The sequence below is a fragment of the Dysidea avara genome, chromosome 7, assembly GCF_963678975.1.
Source record: "Dysidea avara chromosome 7, odDysAvar1.4, whole genome shotgun sequence".
Lineage (NCBI taxonomy): Eukaryota > Metazoa > Porifera > Demospongiae > Dictyoceratida > Dysideidae > Dysidea > Dysidea avara.
The window spans coordinates 4,397,650-4,417,992 of record NC_089278.1 but is presented as its reverse complement, the minus strand read 5'-3'; the positions used below and the strand labels follow the sequence as shown (position 1 = coordinate 4,417,992).

Genomic DNA, 20,343 nt, shown 5'->3' with positions numbered 1-20,343 from the left:
TAATCACGTGAATATAATTTCATGTAGTGGGATGTTGAGGGATTGTTTCAGTTCGTTTACCCTTCTGTAATAACAGTCTATCGCGTAATGCCTTTAATTCATGAAAAAACTTCAGTTTGTCTTGTCTACTTGGGTAGGTGGCTGCTCTTCCTGAAGTAGATGGCATCACATAAACTACCTATAATATGAGAAGGAATGTATTAAGTATAAATGTTCATTAAACTTTACTGTATCAGTTCCAGGTAGCCGTTCATCCTGAATTCCAATATCACATTTCTTTCCTTTGTAAATTTCATAAATCCCTTTGCCATTAAAGCAAAGCACAAGTGGTTTTAACTCGGCCATTCTTTGAAGCATGATTTCTGACCACTCCTTCATTTCTTTCCTGTGTAAACATACACACATGTGTGAATGAACAGCATTGTAATTAGCAGAGTCACCTTGACAGATCATCACTACCCCTAGTTGTTCTAGGAACAATGTTTGTAAAGCCTATCCCATAGTCGAGACATTCTGCATCCTCCTTGTAGGTCATCTTCTTGGGGATCAGACCAGACTCAAACAAACAAGGCCCTAAAAATTCCACAAATAACAACTTTGATACCCTTGATAGCACAAGACGGATGACTAACACTGTTCTATGACTAGAACAATTTGTTAAACAAACTGTATAACACACATACTTACAGAAGTGATTGTTTGCATTGGAGTAGTGGTGACCAATGTATGCTGAATAGAGACCTGGATTAATTCCGATCTAATAGTTAACAACACCAGTACAGAAAACTATTAATGACCAACTTACAAAAATAATATCCAAGTTTGGCTTCAGGTGGTCAGGTAGAGTCAGTTTCATCACCTCCTCTTCAGTCATGCCTCCAAATTTCTTTGGGTCTAATTTCTTTTCTTTTTTTGGTGCTTTACTTTTCTTTGAAGGAGTTGGACTATCCTCAGCACTCACTTTTACTACACTGTCTAGAGGTTCGGCTACCTCCTGCTCCCTTTTTCTCTTAGACATGTTGTATGAATAGAAACAACTATAGGATTTTAGTATTTAACTAGGTTAGACTATTGATGCTCAATCAATGATCCCGCAAATTGGTTGGCACTATTTAGAATTCACGTTGCGCTTTAAATAGACCTGATGGCAGCATGGTTGCGAATTCGAAAGCTGCGTAACACTTTGGGCTTCTATGGGTTTTTCTTTCTACTTGGAGCAGGGATAGAATTCTTTATGATCAAAGTTTATATATTCGACACCAACTTTTGTGAGCACGTTTGTGTGTTGTAGCTGTGTTGTATTGGATAAAATAATGCACCTATTAATGTGTTGCCCCACGTCCCCGTCCTCGGGTGTAAGTGGGGATTTACAGGGGAAATTGACACGAAACTGCTTCCCCACTATGGGGCATTTGACGATCGTTCATTAAGCACCCAAGTATTTTTGTTGTAACTTTCTATGCTAAAGTAAGTGTGCCCAACTCCGGATAGTTTTTGTTTTCGGTGCTCTATCTCCGCCATGCAAGCGAATTACTTCAACCTTAAAATATGGTTATAAAGCCTATCCTGTGGTACATTAGTCCTGCACGTTTCATCAAAATATCTCCATCCATCGAGGAGCTGTGCTCCAAAATTCAACTATGTGTAAATTTCGTGCATGCCCCTAACTCCGGACACTTTTTATCACGCCTGATACAGCACTTTCGAAGTTGATTTCCAATTTTAAACACCACCATGTTAAATTTACATCTATTGCTCACTTCATACTCGATTTTGAGAGTCATAGTACCTTTCGTTGTCGAGTTATGGGTATTTCCACAAATATTTATGCTGCTTCAATGAGACTGGCTCTTACAAAATCGTCCATAGCAAGTGTTTGGCTGATTGTTTGCAAATGAAACTTGTTACAGTGGTAAGTCATAGTGGTCCCTCTGCACTGTATTAAAATCAGCCAGAGTGCTCTTTGGGTTTGGAGAATAAGCGGCAATTATTGAAGAATTTTTGATAATTTGGCAATAAATAGTCACCTCATTTGGAAAAACTAGTGGGACTTTTTAAGCTGATTTTAGGATCACAGCATCATTGTATATGAAGCATTAATCACCTCAAATTTCAAGTAAATGCTGTAGATAGGTTTGGAGATATGATGCCAAATGTTGGAAATGTCCGGAGTTAGGTGCACTTACCTTATGTCAAATCCCGAGTAAATCCCTGTGTTGCAACTGGGGCCAACAGTGGGGATTTGACACGATAGGTTTGCCCTACTATGGGGCATTTGACATTCAGCTATGCCAAATCCCCACTATAGCCCCATATATGCCCGAGGGGGGGGATGGTGGGGCAATACATTGATAGGTGCGTAATACTTGAAGAAAATCCATCTCTGGGCTGGAGGGATTGTTTTCTTCATTTCACTGACAAGTAATAGGTAACAAGTACTGTTTATTAGGTTAGGTAATTCAAAGGCTGTAGCACAAGTTGCTGTCAATGCTGGCCACAGTAAAACCGCAAAATTTTCTGGTGATGAACTTTTGTATTTTTGCAGTGGATTGTTTTTTTTGGTAGGCTGACATCTTTGTGTTTTGTGTATGTCTTCCTGTTTGGTAATACTACTACTTTTGGCAATTGGACCATTTCACCCTGTGTACTCAATTTAATGAAAAATGGCCATTCCACTCATTGTAGGTTAATTTGTTGATGCCACTTTACTGAATTTTTTTCTGTTGCAGATCAAGTAGCTCTACGTAAAGAAGCAGAAAGACGAGCAAAAAGGAAGTCACAAGAAACATTTGGTGAGATACTCTTATTTTATAGCTGGTAGTACATTATTGTTTAATCAGCTGATAAAATCAGAAAGGAGATAAAAAGACAACTTGAAGAAAAGAAACAGAAACGAGAAGAATCAAAGAAACAGTAGTGATAAATTTGATGAGATGCCATTTGGAGTATCTTGGTCACGTTATCTGCTAACTTGTTGTGCTGGTCTAGCCTCCATGTTTGCTGGTGCTACAACAGTTCGCTGGATACTCAAACCTGATCTAGTAAGTCAACAATGCCGGTATAATTAGTTAAGTACCATGCTATTTTTTACAGACTATTCCCGATCTGAGTCTACCCAATGAGGATTCAACTCCTTGTGATAAACCTGAAGATGGTCAGAATTGTTCTTTACCAAAGTAATTAATACTGATTTTAAAATGTCTAAGTGAACTAATATGTACAAAAATATAATTACATTGTTTGTATAAAAAATAGTACTATAACAGTTTTGTTGGATGATGTTTTTTACATAGCAATGTAATGTATGCATAAGATAACAACATCACCACATCTGTTGTAAGGGTGAACCATGACTCATAAAGAAAACGTGGAGCATAGACACCCCACACCATCAAGTGTCTCCTGTGTATAGAGGCTCCCAACACTGAACAGAACAGCTGTACAATACAATGTATACCATTAATTGGTACATGTTACACTAAAGGAGGTTTGGTTGTGCATCATCTTATTGTATGGCCTGAAGGAAATCCAAATAGTTCCTATCCTCCACAATAGAAGGCCCATGTGTCAAGGCTTCATTAAAATTACTTCCACATTGGAAAAACACTGTACCATATAATATATATATATATACCGAGGAGAGTATCCTACTCTCATATACCCCTGTAGAAGAGCGTATCGTGAAGTTATGATGTAATGACAAGGTGTTGCAGTTTGTGACGTACGAGCAGCCATAAAAGTGCAAGAACCATTAGCACCGATGCTATACTTGCGATGCTCGGGAACACCATATTCACAAATGGCCTGACAAGAAATTCCTACGCAGTTGTCTAAACTCACGAAGACATGCTTGTAGTTCAGCAAACACTGAAAGCTAGAGTTAGTTAGGTTGCTAGCAACATTGTTCAATTAATGACATCATTAATTAAATAAAGAGAAATGTGAGAACTCAGAAGAAGTGATACATCATGACTTCACGATACGCCCTTCTACAGGGGTATATGAGAGTAGGATACTTTCCTCGGTATATATATAATTAACTCTTGATATTTACATATACAAAACCATGGAAGTTTTGTCCCATCGAAAAATGTTATGTGCTCAAATGATGCCTTGACTGTTCACTATTGAAACACTAAAAGTATTAATGTTCTGTGGTGTACTAGGTGATAAACTTGTGCATAAGCTTCATGCCTGATACAATCAAAGAAAGATTTATAGGGTAAGGGGGGTCATGGTGTATCCTCTTTCTGATCACACACATACCTTGATTGTGTGACACAGCAGCAACCTTAGAATGTTATGACGGATGTCAAACATAGAGAATGATTTGTGTGCAAATCCATCATTGCAAGGCCAAATGGTAAGTTGTGGTACCATCCAAGCCAATATTATCTGTTGATTTTAATGTCGCAATAAATAATGCTGTGTGTGTGTGCATCAGTGCATACCTGTGCAGCAACAGTTTGTAATCCAACCAAGAGTCCAGCCAGTACTAGCTTATATCCAGTCATGTCACCATGTTGGCCCACAAACCCGGCCTCCAATCTCAAACCAGTTAAAGTAGGTTGGTGACCAGTGGCATAGTATAGTTGAACAATCATTAAATACCACAAGACACTTAGTGACCAAGTGGAGCCTGCAAATACATGTTACAACAATGTAAAAAGCTGTTATCAACCAACCCTTGATGTTGGGACCACTGAAGTGTAGATGGAGCACCAGGAACGATTCCAACAGGAGTAACAATGCTGCAAATGCAAACCCATCATGAAATAACATGGCTAGTATCATCCATGCTGTATATGTCATTACTACGTGATAAGCTTGGCTCGTAACTGGTGAAAATGTTGCTTGATCATTTGATCTTACCACACAGGACTCATAAATACACTTGATCAAAGTCAAAATACATAACATGTATACCATACGGGGTAGAATGACATGCTGCCAATGGGGTAGTTGATCTAGCAGTTTGATGGAAATAAAACCTTGCATGATCCAGAAGGCACAGGTAAACAAAGACGCTGCCACTAAACCAGTCAGCAAGACTTTCAGAGTGTAACTGAAAGAGCTCCAAACTTGGCAGTGTCTCAACCACCATAGCAACCAAACTGGGGCTGCTATGATAAATGTGCAGGAGAAACCAAGTCTCAGTAGTGACCATAAATGCCCTATCTCCAAACATGCAGTGGCAAATGGAAATGCAAAATGTGTTGGCTGACATTGAATCAGTTCTTCACGGCACACCCAGAATAGCTCAGAACTCCTGACACATGCCATGAGGATCAGGTGGGTGAGAATACACAGGAGAAGACCATGAGATTTGCCTGACTGTAGTTTGTGTATGACATCTCTCACCAACCTGAATAAGATCAATGTTTGAACAAAAAAGGTGAGTACCCATCCTTCATGTATGATAAAACTGTTTGATAGTATAGCAACTGAACTGCACATTAAAATGATGAAGCTTACAGCAGAATCTACATAATCACTTGGACAAGAAACTATATTTGTGAGTGTTGTGAAGGGCTCAAATAACAACATGGCCGAGGACATCAGACATTGCTTTACTGTGACAAAGATTTCACTTTTAGTATTATAAATAATTGCCAATGAAATAACCACAAATATAGAAAACAGTACCACACAGATGAGTCCAAGTAGATCAAACTGCATGTACAAACTATTGAGACCAACAGTTAGAAAAATAACCAACACCAAAGCTAATGTTCTCTTATGCCCAGAGCTGGCTACCACTGGATGGTGTATAGACAATAGTAAACACATGTTTACCAAAGTCCCCAAAATAAGCACAGCAAGTCCCTGGTTAATAAAAGTATCATCAAATTTGGCCCATACACTAATACACATCTTCTTCACACTGTACATGTACTCATAGTACTGATCAATGATGCTCTGAACTGTTGATTCATCCAAGTTACCTGTTGACAGAAAAGAATGACTCAGAGCTTTATGCTTCATCATTGTGCTGTTAAATAACTGTTGGATAGTGCGGTATGTATCACTAGGGAAATCACTGATTTTTGAATAAGCTTTTAGATAACCATTGATTTGTTGGCTATTAATAGTCAGTGCTGTAAGGAATTCCATCATAGCCTCATCTCCACCATCACAAGGCTGCATCACGTCATCAATCACCGCTCCAAGATTAGAATATGGAATTGGTGTGTCCAACAACAACGATACAGTTGGGACAAGGTCTATCTGAGAAAGGGTGTCCTTCTTCTGTAAAATGACAATACCACAACCCTTATAGATTGTTTGGTTACTAATAATTTAATACCTGCTCTCGGCAAAATAGTTGACGGGGGCTATAAACTAATAGAGCGGTACCCGTTTCAAGGTAGCTTTCTCCTCCATGATCCCCACCTCTGGTCATACCATGATCACCGAATACAAACATGATGGTGTTGTTATCCAGATGTTCAATTACTATCCTAAATGAAAAATGTGCAACACTTGTACTAAACTTGCAGTGACAACTTACTTGAGGAATTCATTCATTTGTTGCAATTTTTCAGCCATGAAGGGATGACTTGGGCCGTAGGTATGTCCGCAATGATCCACCCCAAGAAAATGTCCAATCATCCAATCAGTTCTGTTCCATTTCAATTCAGGTATTAAATTTTTGATCACTCCATTGTCGACAGTGTGTAGATCCTTCACATTAAATGAAGGAAAAGCTAATACAGTGTTAAAATATTGAGGATAGAGTCCTATCCACGTGTCATCTCCAAGGAAAGTTGCAGATTTATTGTTAGCAGCCATTTGATGAGGCAGGCTATCCTCGAATATTTCATGCCCCTTGAAGTTCAAACTAAAGTCAATAAAAGTTGGCAGGCTTCCAGTGGATAACGCCTTTAATCTTTGAAGCGTGGTCGTTGGTGCATCGGCGTAAAATCGATAGAGCCGCGCATTTTTTGGCTGATGGCGCAGCAGATCTCTGATGTATGGCATCTTGTTTCTGTAGAGAGGTACGGGGTCCAGTGTCTCGTCGTACACTGTAAAGTCATGTCTCAAGGCATCAATGATAACCCAGAGCACTCTCTCAAATTTCCTAGGATAACCAGTGCATGTGTGGCTGTTCTGGATACCTACTTTGGCCGGGCACGAAGCATACGTAGGTATTGCCGTCCTATTTAGCAGGTATCCTTTGAAAAACAACAACAGTCCCACCAGATGAAATGTGATTATTAAAATAATCGCCTGCGTGCTAGAGATCAGCTTCATGTTGTGATGCACATCAATTAGAAATGTGGTGAGGATTTATTGGAGTAAACAATAGGCATTAATTCGAAACCATTGTCACGAGAGTCTAGTGCAATACTCGAGTTGTAATCATGAGAATAGAGAAGTGCTACTTCTGCTCTTCAAATATTTACCCCGGCCATGGAATTCAGTTTGTCAGGAATGACACAAAAGTATAAACCATTGTGCAACCTTAGCCTTCAATGCTGTTATGTTAATTACTTCTTTCCTAGATATTTAGGTTTTGTAGATCAAAATGTCATAAATTATTTAAAAAGAAGAGAAATCCACGAAAACTGAAATGGACAAAAGCTTTCCGGAAGGCACATGGCAAAGAACTAACAATGGTGAGTTGATACAAGTGTAAATGCATGTAAGGGAGACAGATGTTAAGCTTGAAACTGCTCCTTACTCTGCGGTCTGTCTGTATTTTGAGGCAATGTCTGTCTAAAATGGACACTTGAGACATAAGGTCAGGCAAACATTTCTCATCCCCTCCTACATCACTTTTCACTCTACTGTTAAGTGCTACAATTGCTGTTATCAATCATGTGCACATGTATTTTGATGCTGAGGAGGCCAACTAGCCTGCTGAAGCTGTGGTTTGGAGCATTTTCTTAATGTGTATTATCCGCATGTGAATCCCAAATATTGTGGATGAGAAGCAAGTAAACTTCAGTTTAACCATGTCTATTAGGTTGAAAACTGTTTTTGCTTATTTCAAGCGCTGGCTATAACCATACAAAATTTTACTGAATGCAGAATTGTAATAGCTCTGGAAGTGCACGGCCTGCAGAATGATATCATGAATAGGCGTGTCCCATGAAGCAGTCGTGGGTGTAATACTTCCCTTTGATACATGGTTATACACTGGAATATTATTTATAGCAATATTGAATTTTGACAATAAAAGCCTTAGTGGTACTTCCCATTAGAGAATAATTAGGGCCAGAATTGTTTGGTGCCTAGCTTCTGTCTTCAGAATGAATAGTGTAGTTTGTAACTGTTTTAGGATAAAGCTTTTGAATTTGAAAGAAGAAAACATGTTGCTACCAAATACAACAGGACTTTGTGGAATGACACCAGTGAGTGATGGCTACCACGAATGTATTGCAGTGTAATTGTTTACATTCTTACCCCAGTTAAAGCCATTAGGAGAGTGGAAGAAATCAGGACTAAACGACAAAACCAGTTCATCAAGAACAGGTACGAGAACTTCTATTAACATGAATTACTACAAAATGTCTGCAGACTAAAAGCAGGATTGAAGCTCACAGAAGAAGCAACAAAAGAAGAGGTTCAACAGAGCATCCATCTCATCCAAGAGTCACCAGGTCCGACAGCATTTAACTATTAACATGTTGACGTATAGTGTGTGCTTTAGTTGCAGCAAAGGCTAAGTTGGCACAGAAAGCAAAGCAGGCATCAAGAGTTGTGACTGAAGAAATGGAAACAGAGAATTAATTCTATACCCTAATAACTTAATGATGTATTACAGAATTGCTGTAAGAACTGAGACACACACAATGTTACAAAAAAAAATTATACTACTAATAAGTACGTATTATGTGATATGTGTACAATAAGTTGCTAAAAGATGGCAGCTGTAGACAACAGTAACATCACTACCAGAAGTGTAGTTGACATCAATGTACTAATGGAGCCAGCTGCTCGTTGTGGTGTACCTACATACAAACAATGACAATAGTACAGACAGCACTAGTATTAGTGCCTACCTTCTATGGTGAATATTTCAGAGGTGTTCCTGCCAAGAGAATTATTGGCAGTACACATGTACTCCCCAACTAAGTTGGCAGTGATTATAGGATTCCAAATAAAAGGTGATTCAAAATTGACATCTATTGTGATAGTTTCTTGAACCATTGGGGTTGATCCTAACTTTGTAAAGGTGACCGTAGTAAGACCACATGTCTTTGCTACACAGATAACAGTGAGAGGCCGTCCAACAAAAGTTGTGGACAAGTTGTAAGAAGGAGGAACAGAACCTTCATTTTCTGTATTTCTAATAGCTTCAACTTCAATAGGATCTGTATTAATAAAAAAACAGAAAAATAAGGTCACATAAGCCACACAACACTTAGGAAAAATTCACCGATGAGTACATTCTGCTATTCTGTAAAAATTATAAATACTTTTGTGGCTTCAATTGGCCAACAAGAAGCAATAAAACACTACAGAAACAATGCAAATGATTAGTGTGCTGCCCCCATTAACATAGAACAGGCACCATCAACAGGACTAACACCATATATGTGACCATCTCTGGGAAAACCGTTCTTATCGCCCATTTAAAAGTATCGAGAAACATCGGTTTTAAATATTTAGAGCGTTATAGCTGGCCAGTAGTGGTAGCTACGCATACCAAATTTCACACATTTTACAGCAATTTCTTACCTTCCAGATCATCCACTGAAGAAGTAGCCAACAGTTAAGTTTCCTGCCATTTTAGATAGTTTTTAAACCGAGGTTGTCTGTATCAGGCAAGCTCCAGAAGGGTGGGAGAAGGGGGCCCTGGAAGGCAGGCAAGATGGTGTTCAAAAATTGAAAAGGAACTTGTTGGGATGAATTAGGCTAAGTTATGGGCCATTCAGGGCTCAGAATTGGCTAAAATGAAAGGAAATTTACAGTACAGGTCATTGTCCAACACCACAGAGCTGTACAGCCACACACAGCCATCTCCTGGTTGGCCAGGGCCCCACCAAGACCCCAGACCACTTGTATAGCTCGCCACTGTGCTTTAAAAAAGTAGCCAGCAAAAACAGACTACTTTACTCTGGTCAACTATGACAGTGAAATTTGATAGTGCATTCATTAAGCTTTGCGTTTGTGTGAAAAAATCAAACTTCCTGTCTTGGGCAATAAGAATGATTATCGCAGATCCAGTCACATATATAGATACAGTGGTTTGTTAGAGCCAATAACTTGCAGATTGCAGCACAACAGTTCATTAATTTGGGTTCACTTTTACACATTTCGTTAGGTTTTCCATTGCCACAATGCCAAGCAGCTGTTCTGAAAATTCTATTATTTTTAAGTGCCAGCTTAGTTGTTTGCCTGTAAGTGCTGACATTTTACTTACCATCAATGTCTAGTCTTATGCTGATCAAGCTTGTAGCAGTTTTGTTTTACAATCCCATTTGTCTATTTAGCTACTGTGCTTGACCGTCATACATACTGGTTACACTTCCTTTCCTTTCAGGTAGAAGTGTAATGCACAAAAAAACATGGTTTTAGGATGGAAGTTTTTATTTTTAAACGTCAATGCTAACCAAGCAATTCCTTACAAATGTAATTGGAAATTACTTAAATTACAGCTGCAGAGCAACTTCCTTGACACAAAGGAGGAATCAATGGTAGTAACATCATGCCATATACTGCAGTCACACGAATTAGACAAATACTTACAAGGGAACAAATGTCACAAATTGAAAGGTTACTGACAATACATATATTGGTTATCAACATTGTTTTGACACAACTCGTACACAATTAAAATGTCTAACTGCAAATACAAATTCAAAATCTTACTTGCATTTACATCCACGATGATAGAGTTAGTGGATGTGCTTCCTGGAAAATACCTAAAACAAGTATATAAATCAGCTTCTGCAGTCGATATACTTGTGAAACTAAGAAAAGCCGTGGTATTGGAGTCAGTCGTAGTTTTCTAGAACAAAACATATAAGAATATGGATACTACATTTTCAATTCCACTGGTAGTCACACTAAAGGGATGTATATTGTATCTGAAAACCTACCCATGTAGCACGTCTTGAATTGTTTGTAAAGGTAACACTAAATCGGGAGGTGGACCATTGAATGTCGGTTGCGTTAACCGCTGAACAGTGAATTATGCTGTCACAACCAACTCTTGTCAATAAATTCATTGGTGTAACAAGTGTCTGCACTAAAGGGATAAAATAAACATAGCACGCTCTGTAACTACACTTTCAACTACACACAAGTGATCAAGGGATAACAAAACAACGCCTTAACAAAAAGAGCAGTTGGCTTCTTCGTGATTAACACTTCTATGTCAATTATACACCATACAAGTAACCTAAGATTATCCCTCGGATTATCCTCAGGTAAACATCCCCCACTAAGCACACGGCTTTAGTAAAAGCACACTTATAATGTACTATGTGTTAGGCCACTAAAAGGTTAGACATATCGTAAAGTGTATACGCCTGACTAAATATGGCTCGAAACATGGTGGCACCTTTATATTATGAAAGAAATTATTCTACGAATTAGTGACAGAACACAAACATGATTATTGGTGACTTACAGGCCTGGCAACTCCATGATAACGCTGAAATTACAGCGAGAAGAGTGACAGAATATATCAACATGACGCCTGAATCAGCAAAATTACCGAGAACTCTATCTTTACTGTTTACCTAGATTGTTCTCCGCCCACTGCTGTTCACGCGCTCGTGTGATTATCACGTGATTTAATTACCGTGCTTAGCCTTTGAGAGGCCGAGGAGTTCATTCTCTGCTACAAGTAGCAAACTGAACGACAGCTGGTGACAGAGCAAAGCACAATAAAGCTTTTTTTTAACTCAAGGGAAGGACTGAGGGAGGTCTAAGGTGTCATTTACCTGACATTTTGTTGTCTACAACCGTTTACAGTAGGTGAGGCCATTGTGCGCTCATTTCTCTGACATTTTACGTTAAGGCTGTTGCTACTTACAGTTGTGTTGCACGTGAAGACATTCATATATTTTTAAATATTTACCTAGCGCTTGTGTTTACCTGTACAGCGGATCCTGACCAAGATGAGAAAACATCACTCGTATTCCGTCTGCTATCTTACAATCTTCGTGTTGGCCTGGTGTTACGAGTTGGGCAGTGGTTTAACTAATTATACAAGTAAGTCAACTGTCAACTGAATGTATAATGTCAGAATTAAGTGCTAATTTAATTTCCCTGCCATTCATGTTCTGACTCTGTGCTTGTATCCAGAGGTAATCAATGTTTACAATGTTGTCTAAGTGAATTTGCTGAGGTTGCTGAGTTCATGACCTAGAGTTGTGGCACTAATTGGAAAGGGAAGTGATGAAAGGAAATAAGAACTATTGTGGATTATAATAGAAGGGTTGGAGTGGATAACAATAACAGCTAGTTTGGTTTCCTGTTTTTCAGCAATGTCAATACTCTACCATTAACACCAAAGCTGTCTGTGTTGATAGAAATTTAGTAATGTTCAGGTTTTTTTTGGTTTTTTTTTTTGAGTCCTGGGACTTGATGAGTTCCCATTTGTAAATTAGATCATTTAATGGCTGTAGCACAAGTTACTGTTAGACCATCACAACTGCAGAAGTATTCATATTAATTTTCAAACATACTTTATCTAATATCTTTAAACAGGTTGTGGGACCAGGTGTCCTACAGACCTTCAGCATTTGTGCTATAAAGTCTTAATAAATAAAGGCCTTAACTTTTCACACTTAATTTGCATTGAATGCTCCAGCTGTGGTCAGACTGAGAGTGGATCAATTGCACATCAATCCATTTCACACTACGTGTGTAGCAACTGAATTCAATTCACTTTCATAGCACATAAATTTACTAATTCTCTGAGGACAACATCCGTAAAGGAAGTTATTGTTGTATGAGGAGGTGAAGGTTACAAGGTACAGCACTAACTAATGGTATTGCCTCAAGATTTTGTTGCTAGACAGCCTTTTATAAAACAAAAACTATAAATAGAATGACCTCACTTACGTTAACTGCCTGTTTGAGTTGCGAGCAAGAAGTTATCAAATGCAAAAGAACTATATATGTAATAGTTGTATCATGTACCCAAGTGATTTGCCTGATATTAACGGCCCGAGAGTGTGGGTGTACATATCAGACAAATCACGAGGGCATGTGATACAACTGATATGTACCATGCCAATGCAGGCTAAGAGCCTGCAGGCGACTAATCACCCAAACCAATACGAGACCAACCACCGAATTCATTATATAGACCAACTTGTGAAATTCGATTATGGGACAGCAACAACTAACATTATGACTACGTTTGTTAACATAAACGGGCAAATCCTACGGATATCACGGAAACACTCAATTTAGTGATTTTACAAGTGTTTCAAAGTTGCTACATCACTTAAACACTGTTTACACAGTTTTCTAAACATCTAGAGGGGTAAGCTTCGCTGTAGAGTGGTTACCTCGTGGTATACAAAAAGTGGGCGTGGTACATAATCAAACACGCGGACAAGCACTTGCGGAACGGACCAAAAGTCAATTTTAGGTAAGCAAGATTAGCCATATTATGAATATTTACTGCTATGCACATCCTCTATAGCGTTTATACACCACTCACCTTGCAGCAACTCTGCCAAGCACGCGGTCGCGATGGTTGAGCAACACGAAGTATCCACTGTAGAACAACTAACTAAACTAAAACACTTTCTAATGTGCTTTACTACATGATCGCTACAAAGCTATGTATTCTCCTGCTGTACTTGCATAGAACTGGCACACATGAGTGGCTGCACGAATTTGTTAGAGTCATGCATTTCATTCTAGAAATCTATCCTGAAATAATTTAAGTAGTGCCTACCTTGCTTAACTCCATGTGTTATGTATCACCAAATGGATTTCGAGACAAGTTTGACATTTTAACTGCTAATTTAGTTTCAATCACTGCACAGCACGACTCTAATAAATTCGGGCAGCGACTTGTGCGTGCCAGTTCTATGCAAACACATACAGCAGGAGAATATGTAGCTTTGTAGCAATCATGTAGTAAAGCACATTAGAAAGTGTTTTTAGTTGTTCTACAGTGGATACTTCGTGTTGCTCAACCATCGAAACCGCGTGCTTGGCAGAATTGCTGCAAGGTGAGTGGTGTATAAGCGCTATAGAGGATGTAAATATCAGTAAATATTTATAACATGGCTAATCTTACTTACCTGGAGAACTGACTTTTGGTCTGGTCTGGGTTTTCATAACCCCCCACTGATATACCATATGGAAACATGAAATATATCAACAAGCACCAACCGCAAAACCTTCCAATTAGATATCTGAGTTGGCATCACAGTCATGTTCATCACTACATAATACAAAGTACACAGACCTATTATTGGGTGGGAAGAACAACCCCAAACTTAGGGAGGGATAGTGCTGTACCTCGTATCCTTCACCTCCTCATACAATTATAACTCCCTTTACGGACCTTGTCCTCAGGGAATTAGTAAATAGTGCTTCGGAGGTTCCGGATACAAGGTACAGCACTAATGGTAGGTTCAAAGCCAACATACATTTGTATCATGATCCCATGATGTACCTGATTTCAGCAGTTGATTGTAGGATCGTCCTTGCATATGAAGCTAAAGTGGTAGGTGAAAATAATACTGTTCAAATGTTGTCTGAGATGACCAGTTAGCAGCTTTCAAAATATCATTAATTGGAACGTCTTTTGGGAAGTACTGGAACTTCTTGTAGAGTGGGCTGAGAACACCTCTGTATCAATTCCAGCCATGTGGAGGACATCTTTGATCCAGTGACCTATTGTACCTGATTTGGTTCTTCTGAATGGCTTCGTAGAAGTCAAGAACACAGGTTTGGGGCTACCAGCTGTTACTGCTTGCTCTGCAGTCTTGTCTATGTACATTTGCAGGTCAATAACTGGACAAAGCTCGCTGTTATCTGCAAACCTTGAATAGAATACTTTTCTGGGTGGACCAGACCGTCTAGTTTTAGTAAGATGAACAATTGTAAATTCCACACCAGATGCTGTCCATTGCACATGTTCACGATCAAGGGCAGCTAAGTCTGAACATCTGTCTGCATTCACTAACGCTAGTAAAGTGACTGTTTACTTTGCTAGCTGCAAGGTGGTAAGGTCCTTGGATTTGTAGGGACTTAAAAAGTTGACTACTACTCGCACATCCCATGAGTGAGAGTAATGTGGTAATGGAGGGTGAATGCTAAACATGCCTCTCAGTAGCTATGAAACTAGTGGATGGTGACCCACAGCCATCCCATCTATGTTAGTGTGTGTTGTGGATATTGCTGATCTTAGTGTATTCACTGAGCGATATTGCAGCCCTGTGTCAAATTGTTCTGCCAAAAATTGAAGGGTATTACTCATATGTGTTGAAGTGGGATTACAGTTTTGCCCAGCACACCAGCGATTCCACTTACGCCAGGCTGAATTGTATGAGGAGTTAGTGGCATTTCTCCAAGATTGTATGAGGAGTTCTGCAACAGGCCACGGTAATGTGCAAGTACAAGCCCAGTAGAGCGAGGACAAAATGTGCAATAAAAAGTGAAATCCAAGTGAAATACTCTTTATTCACTTCCGCTCAAGTTCTACATATATGCTACCCTATACTCAAGAAATAGTATTAAACAATTCACTGTACAGGTTTCAGTCGAATCTGGGCTACTATGGATCTTTGAGAGGGAGGACAAAGCCTTGTGTTTCTGTAGGCATGGATCAGAATGCGTACCATCTGTATTTACTATATAATCTATGTTACAACCTTAGCCATACCCACTTGGTTAATAGAATTATTTAAAATTGGTCTCTACTGTCAAGAGTACATAATATATATATTATGAACTCTTGCTACTGTGTATAATTTATATACTGTGCAAGTGGGTTATCCCTCCCCACCTCCTATATTGTACTCCTATTACCTTATATGCACCCTTTGATAGTTCATGGGTCTGCTCCTGATACTCAGGCCCACCGAGGTGATAAGCTGCCAAATTAGGGCTGGGTGATATTGGATTTTTCAACATCCAAACGATAATAAGACACTGTTCATGATAGACGAAAGCACAACGATAGTGAAAATTCACCTATTTTCTACTTATTTCCTTCATAGAGATATGCAAGTAGGATGTTACTTATGGATATGTTTTCACTAAGAAACTAAACAGCTTTTTTAGGCTAATTTTTGCTCCCAAATATTAGTTTTAAGAGTATTTTGCAGTAATATCTGCATATTTGTACATGTTAATTACTATCCGATAGTAATTTTCAAACGATAGGTGATACTGATAGCAATACTATCCCAATATTCTGATATGTTTATACTATCCCCCAGCCCTATGCCAATTAGTATGGTAATTGAATAAGCAACCTTCTTTCTTTTACATATCAAAAGTATATGCGTGGGCCGGAGAAAAAAATGGCATTTGTTATATTTATAAAAATTTCTATAACTTTTGAATAGAGAAAGCTACAGACTTTCTGTAAGTATCAACTTGCTCTTTAGAGTAAAAGCATTAATTTGGCACCAAGTTTGTGGATTTTGAGTCATGTATAAGTGAGAAATAGAGGAAAAACTGATTTGGACACAAAGGTCACCAAAGGTCAAATTTGAGGTGGCTTCCGATCTTAAAATGACCTTTATGGTATATACAAACTATGTACCAAGTTTCATGCTTTTATCAAAAATGCACAAAGAAAGTGCTTAGGAGCTCTACTATTATAATGCTTGTTTAACTGAGTTTTCTTCTAACTGTCTAATGCCTTCTGTATTTTTTACAGTAGCATCTAAAGAGCATACAACTCACATATAATTAAACACAAACATGTCTCTGCAGCAGTTTCAAAACAGTAGACCACCCCTCTTCAGCACCTCTCAGTCTGATGTCTAAAGGAGTAGATGCCCATATGTCAGTGGTGGCACCAAGAAAGCTTCTTCTAAACAGATCCAAAGAATTGAATTGATGAGGATAGTAGTAAAGGATGATCATTTTAAAATAATAGTGTGTCAATGGAGCAGTGGTAAGTTGGAAAAAACAACTGTAGTTGCCCTAGACCTCGAAATTCAAGTAGTTTACAAAGTAGGCCAACGGCACAGACCTCGCAGCAAGAATGCATACTTGAATATCTACAACTGTTTAATGACATGAAAAGTCGTTCCCACCCACATGTGCATTTCAAGTTTCCATTTTACGTAAACAAACGGTTACTGAAATATCCATGTTATACTACCAATCATTCACAGGCTATAGTAATAATGCTGTTCAATACACTTGGTATATGACCAGTTACCACCATACCATTCATTGCCCATGCACTACTAGTACACTTGTAAATAGCAAGATCTTCCGTCAAATAATCAAAAGGAATAAGTGCAATTAACATATAGTACAGCAGGAAATAAGTGAATAAATTCAACTACAATAACTGCAATGCCAAGATTTGTGATGTAGGATTAGTTGTGCTTATGCAATTGACATGGTACCACTTCATTAAGAAATTTAGAAATAACACACTTCATGCTATCAAAACAGTACACTAGTACTGTTAAGTAGGATCTTCCCTAAAATGACAGGCGCTTCCCAAAAAGCTGCCTTTAAAGTCATCCTAGACAAGGCCAGAGGAGACAGTCCGGTTGATCAGGCCTGAGCCGGACCTATAATCTGGAGCTGGACCAACTAGCTGACCAGCTCGAACTATATTACTCTTGTGCAATCTCTGGACGATCATATCTATATGTGCATCTTATAGATGTTATTGAAAATGCATGGTACGAGTAGTTACCTATAGTTTCTCAGCCTAACTAAAGCGCAAAAACTACACGTACAGTACTTCCAATTACCTTACAGTACAGCATAGCATTCGCATCATTTTGTACAGATATGATTGTGGGTTCTACGTATCACGTATGCTGACAGTTGGCATTTATCACGTGTATGGCAGGTGCCTACTTTGATTCTAAACCAGCACACTTATATCACAATCCAATCTTTATACAATAATCATTAGCACTTTATGGCTTGTCACTCTTGGCTTCTTTTACTGGGCAAAGGGCTGGCTGTGACAAACTAGGCACCTCATCCCATGCCAGGAAGCTCTACACTTGTACATTACATGGCGGTCATCTGGATGAGATTTTGAGTAGAAATCATTCTCCTCTTCCAACTACCCACTCGTCCTGTCGAGATACTGAGCAAACTCTCAGTCTCACCCCACATTGCACCATTTTCGAATAGCGATTGGTCTCGTGACTGTCCACCAGTATATTTATGTGATGATCTGTTCACTTCATTGCATACAAACCAGTATAGTATACTGCATTTTTGTAGCCGTGTAGCCTTTTAGTGAATTCACTGTATACAGCTAGCTGCCTAGTTGTAAATAATTAATTAATTATAGGCTATTCTATAAGAGGGTCATGCTGCATGGGTTCCCTGTGAAATTTTGAGGAAAAGTTGCGAGTTGCTAGCTAGTTAATTTAGCATCAATTTTAAGGCATTTTCAAGCCTTTAAATTGCAAAATTCTGCAGCTCCTGGGGGTTGCACCTCTAGACCCCCTTGAACTTCTAATTGCTATAACTAACTGTACACTGAGCCATATAGGAAGTTTCATGCTGTATCCCCTGTATGTCAGGTCTACAATTATCTACCTATTATACATAGTACAGATAGTCTGAGGAGCAACAGATAGGCTTGAGCATATTTAGCTACCTAGCAGTGAAATATCACTAAAGTTGCATATCTGAGTGTCTAATTTTTCAAAAATTTCCTGTGGGGGCATGCCCCCAGACTCCCCTAGAATGCTTGTGCTTTGCACTTTGCTGTGTGCTTTGCACTTTGCTGTGTGCTTCACCCACTGTGCAGCAACTCCTCTCTCATTGGCAACACCATGTATATAGTAGCAATTTCAACATATACAATGGCCTGACCAACTCTCCTATGGCCCTGCTAGAAATATCTTATGCTATGAAAATCACCTTTACGGAATAATATTAGTTTATCTAATGTCAAATATAGCAGTATAAACAAGGCTGGAGGCCAAATAAAGCAGCTCTTCAAAATGACCTACTTACATCTTGTTTAAAGCCCACCAAACTCCTTTGTGTGTAAATCCTTACATGCATAATCAAATTTTGCGTACCCCCACGCAAAATTTCTCCTATATATGTAGGACTAGCATTGTACGTAGGGGTACGCTATTTTACAGTGCTTCTGCTTATATATATAGGAGTAGAAGTCTAATTACTGATTCCTGATTGTTGTTTCAGAAAGCTCTGGACTGCTAAGAAGGCTGTCTTCAACTCAAGAAAGTTGATGTGGCATTGTGCCTCGGTCACTGTCCAGACTCCCCCTGCTCTCATTCCACTGCAGTTGGCGTCCCAGCCTTTCAACGAAGCATCGGACTCTATGATTACTGTTGCTTCCCTCTGGACAATAGGAGAGCAGTGATGCATTGGCAATTGTCTTGTCAGTCTTTCCGGGCTTCTGGTTTCCTTCTGTGCCAGTCTCATCATAGATATCTTCAAGTGCTGAAGTGCACAATAATGTTATGGGGCTACCAGTACTGCTGGTTTTGTTGCTACTAACTTGCCCAAGAGTTGGGAAAGAACCTTCAAACAAATTGTCTGGCTCTGCAGAATTTTGGCCACATCTGACTGAGTACCATTCATTTTGGCTTTAGGAAGAGCCACAGTCATGGTTTTGGTGTTCAAGCTGAAGCCCAGAAACTCTAACTCTTTGGATGGGACCACTGTAGTCTTTGCTGTGTTCACCATGAAAAGGCAGGAGAAAAGCCAAAGAATTGTTAACAGATCTTGGACTAGTGACCACTCTGTTGGTGAAACCAGCAGCATGTCGTCTAGGTAGATGATAAAATGGATGCCTGTCTGTCGTAAAAACTGAACTGCTGGCTTTGTTATCTTTGAGAACACGTATGGAGCAGTGCAGAGTCCGAATGGAAGTGTTTGAAATTGGAGAAACTCCTTGCTTTCGCTTTGGAATGCCAAAAGACAATGGAACTCTGTTGCCACTGGCACTGTTAAATAGACATCCTTCAAATCGACTTTGGCCATAAAAGAATCCTTCTGTACTACATTAGGTACCATGTATAGCCCCTCCATTTTGAAATGGGGTGGACTGAGGTACAGTGTTCTCAAGTCGATTATCGGGTGCCACCCGCCTCTGCTTTTTGGCACCACAAAAAGGGGGCTGACTAAGTGCACTCAACTCTCGCAGACAGGTACTATGGCTCCTTTTTCTACTAACTTTTTCACCTCGGCCTTTAGGGCGTGTGACTGCTCCTTGTC

General features: G+C 39.2%; 5 protein-coding genes and 1 long non-coding RNA gene across 7 annotated transcripts in view; 3 read left to right on the top strand and 3 right to left on the bottom strand.

The window, feature by feature from the left end:
- Window position 1: 1 nt before the first annotated feature.
- On the bottom strand, window positions 2–1,142 carry LOC136262127 (G/T mismatch-specific thymine DNA glycosylase-like). The gene is made up of 5 exons (XM_066056282.1): window positions 806–1,142; window positions 688–757; window positions 441–573; window positions 229–385; window positions 2–178 (listed from the first exon to the last, which is right to left on the bottom strand). Exons 1-5 carry the CDS (start codon window positions 1,016–1,018, stop codon window positions 20–22), a joined length of 732 nt encoding a protein of 243 aa, XP_065912354.1. The 5' UTR covers window positions 1,019–1,142; the 3' UTR covers window positions 2–19.
- On the top strand, window positions 1,110–3,269 carry LOC136262136 (uncharacterized). Its single transcript, XR_010704129.1, has 4 exons — window positions 1,110–1,268; window positions 2,730–2,792; window positions 2,841–3,041; window positions 3,094–3,269. It is a non-coding gene; the product is annotated as an uncharacterized lncRNA (long non-coding RNA).
- LOC136262114 (GPI ethanolamine phosphate transferase 3-like) lies at window positions 3,162–7,293 on the bottom strand. Its single transcript, XM_066056262.1, has 6 exons — window positions 6,512–7,293; window positions 6,308–6,461; window positions 4,686–6,249; window positions 4,452–4,639; window positions 4,267–4,395; window positions 3,162–3,437 (listed from the first exon to the last, which is right to left on the bottom strand). Exons 1-6 carry the CDS (start codon window positions 7,252–7,254, stop codon window positions 3,258–3,260), a joined length of 2,958 nt encoding a protein of 985 aa, XP_065912334.1. The 5' UTR covers window positions 7,255–7,293; the 3' UTR covers window positions 3,162–3,257.
- LOC136262131 (probable ribosome biogenesis protein RLP24) lies at window positions 7,278–8,784 on the top strand. Its single transcript, XM_066056287.1, has 6 exons — window positions 7,278–7,445; window positions 7,506–7,619; window positions 8,285–8,357; window positions 8,415–8,478; window positions 8,524–8,606; window positions 8,657–8,784. Exons 1-6 carry the CDS (start codon window positions 7,365–7,367, stop codon window positions 8,734–8,736), a joined length of 495 nt encoding a protein of 164 aa, XP_065912359.1. The 5' UTR covers window positions 7,278–7,364; the 3' UTR covers window positions 8,737–8,784.
- On the bottom strand, window positions 8,750–11,743 carry LOC136262126 (uncharacterized). The gene is made up of 5 exons (XM_066056281.1): window positions 11,585–11,743; window positions 11,052–11,200; window positions 10,822–10,960; window positions 9,009–9,320; window positions 8,750–8,957 (listed from the first exon to the last, which is right to left on the bottom strand). Exons 1-5 carry the CDS (start codon window positions 11,646–11,648, stop codon window positions 8,863–8,865), a joined length of 759 nt encoding a protein of 252 aa, XP_065912353.1. The 5' UTR covers window positions 11,649–11,743; the 3' UTR covers window positions 8,750–8,862.
- The window catches only part of LOC136262123 (basigin-like), a 28,180-nt gene continuing 19,563 nt past the window's right edge, over window positions 11,727–20,343 (top strand). Inside the window, exons 1-2 of one of the 2 annotated variants that reach the window (XM_066056275.1) lie at window positions 11,727–11,934; window positions 12,063–12,171. In XM_066056275.1, coding sequence (XP_065912347.1) covers window positions 12,078–12,171 — 94 coding nt within the window. In that variant the 5' untranslated portion in view covers window positions 11,727–11,934; window positions 12,063–12,077. Of the gene's footprint in view, window positions 11,935–12,041; window positions 12,172–20,343 lie in introns of both variants that reach the window. The other variant, XM_066056277.1, reaches the window with a different exon arrangement.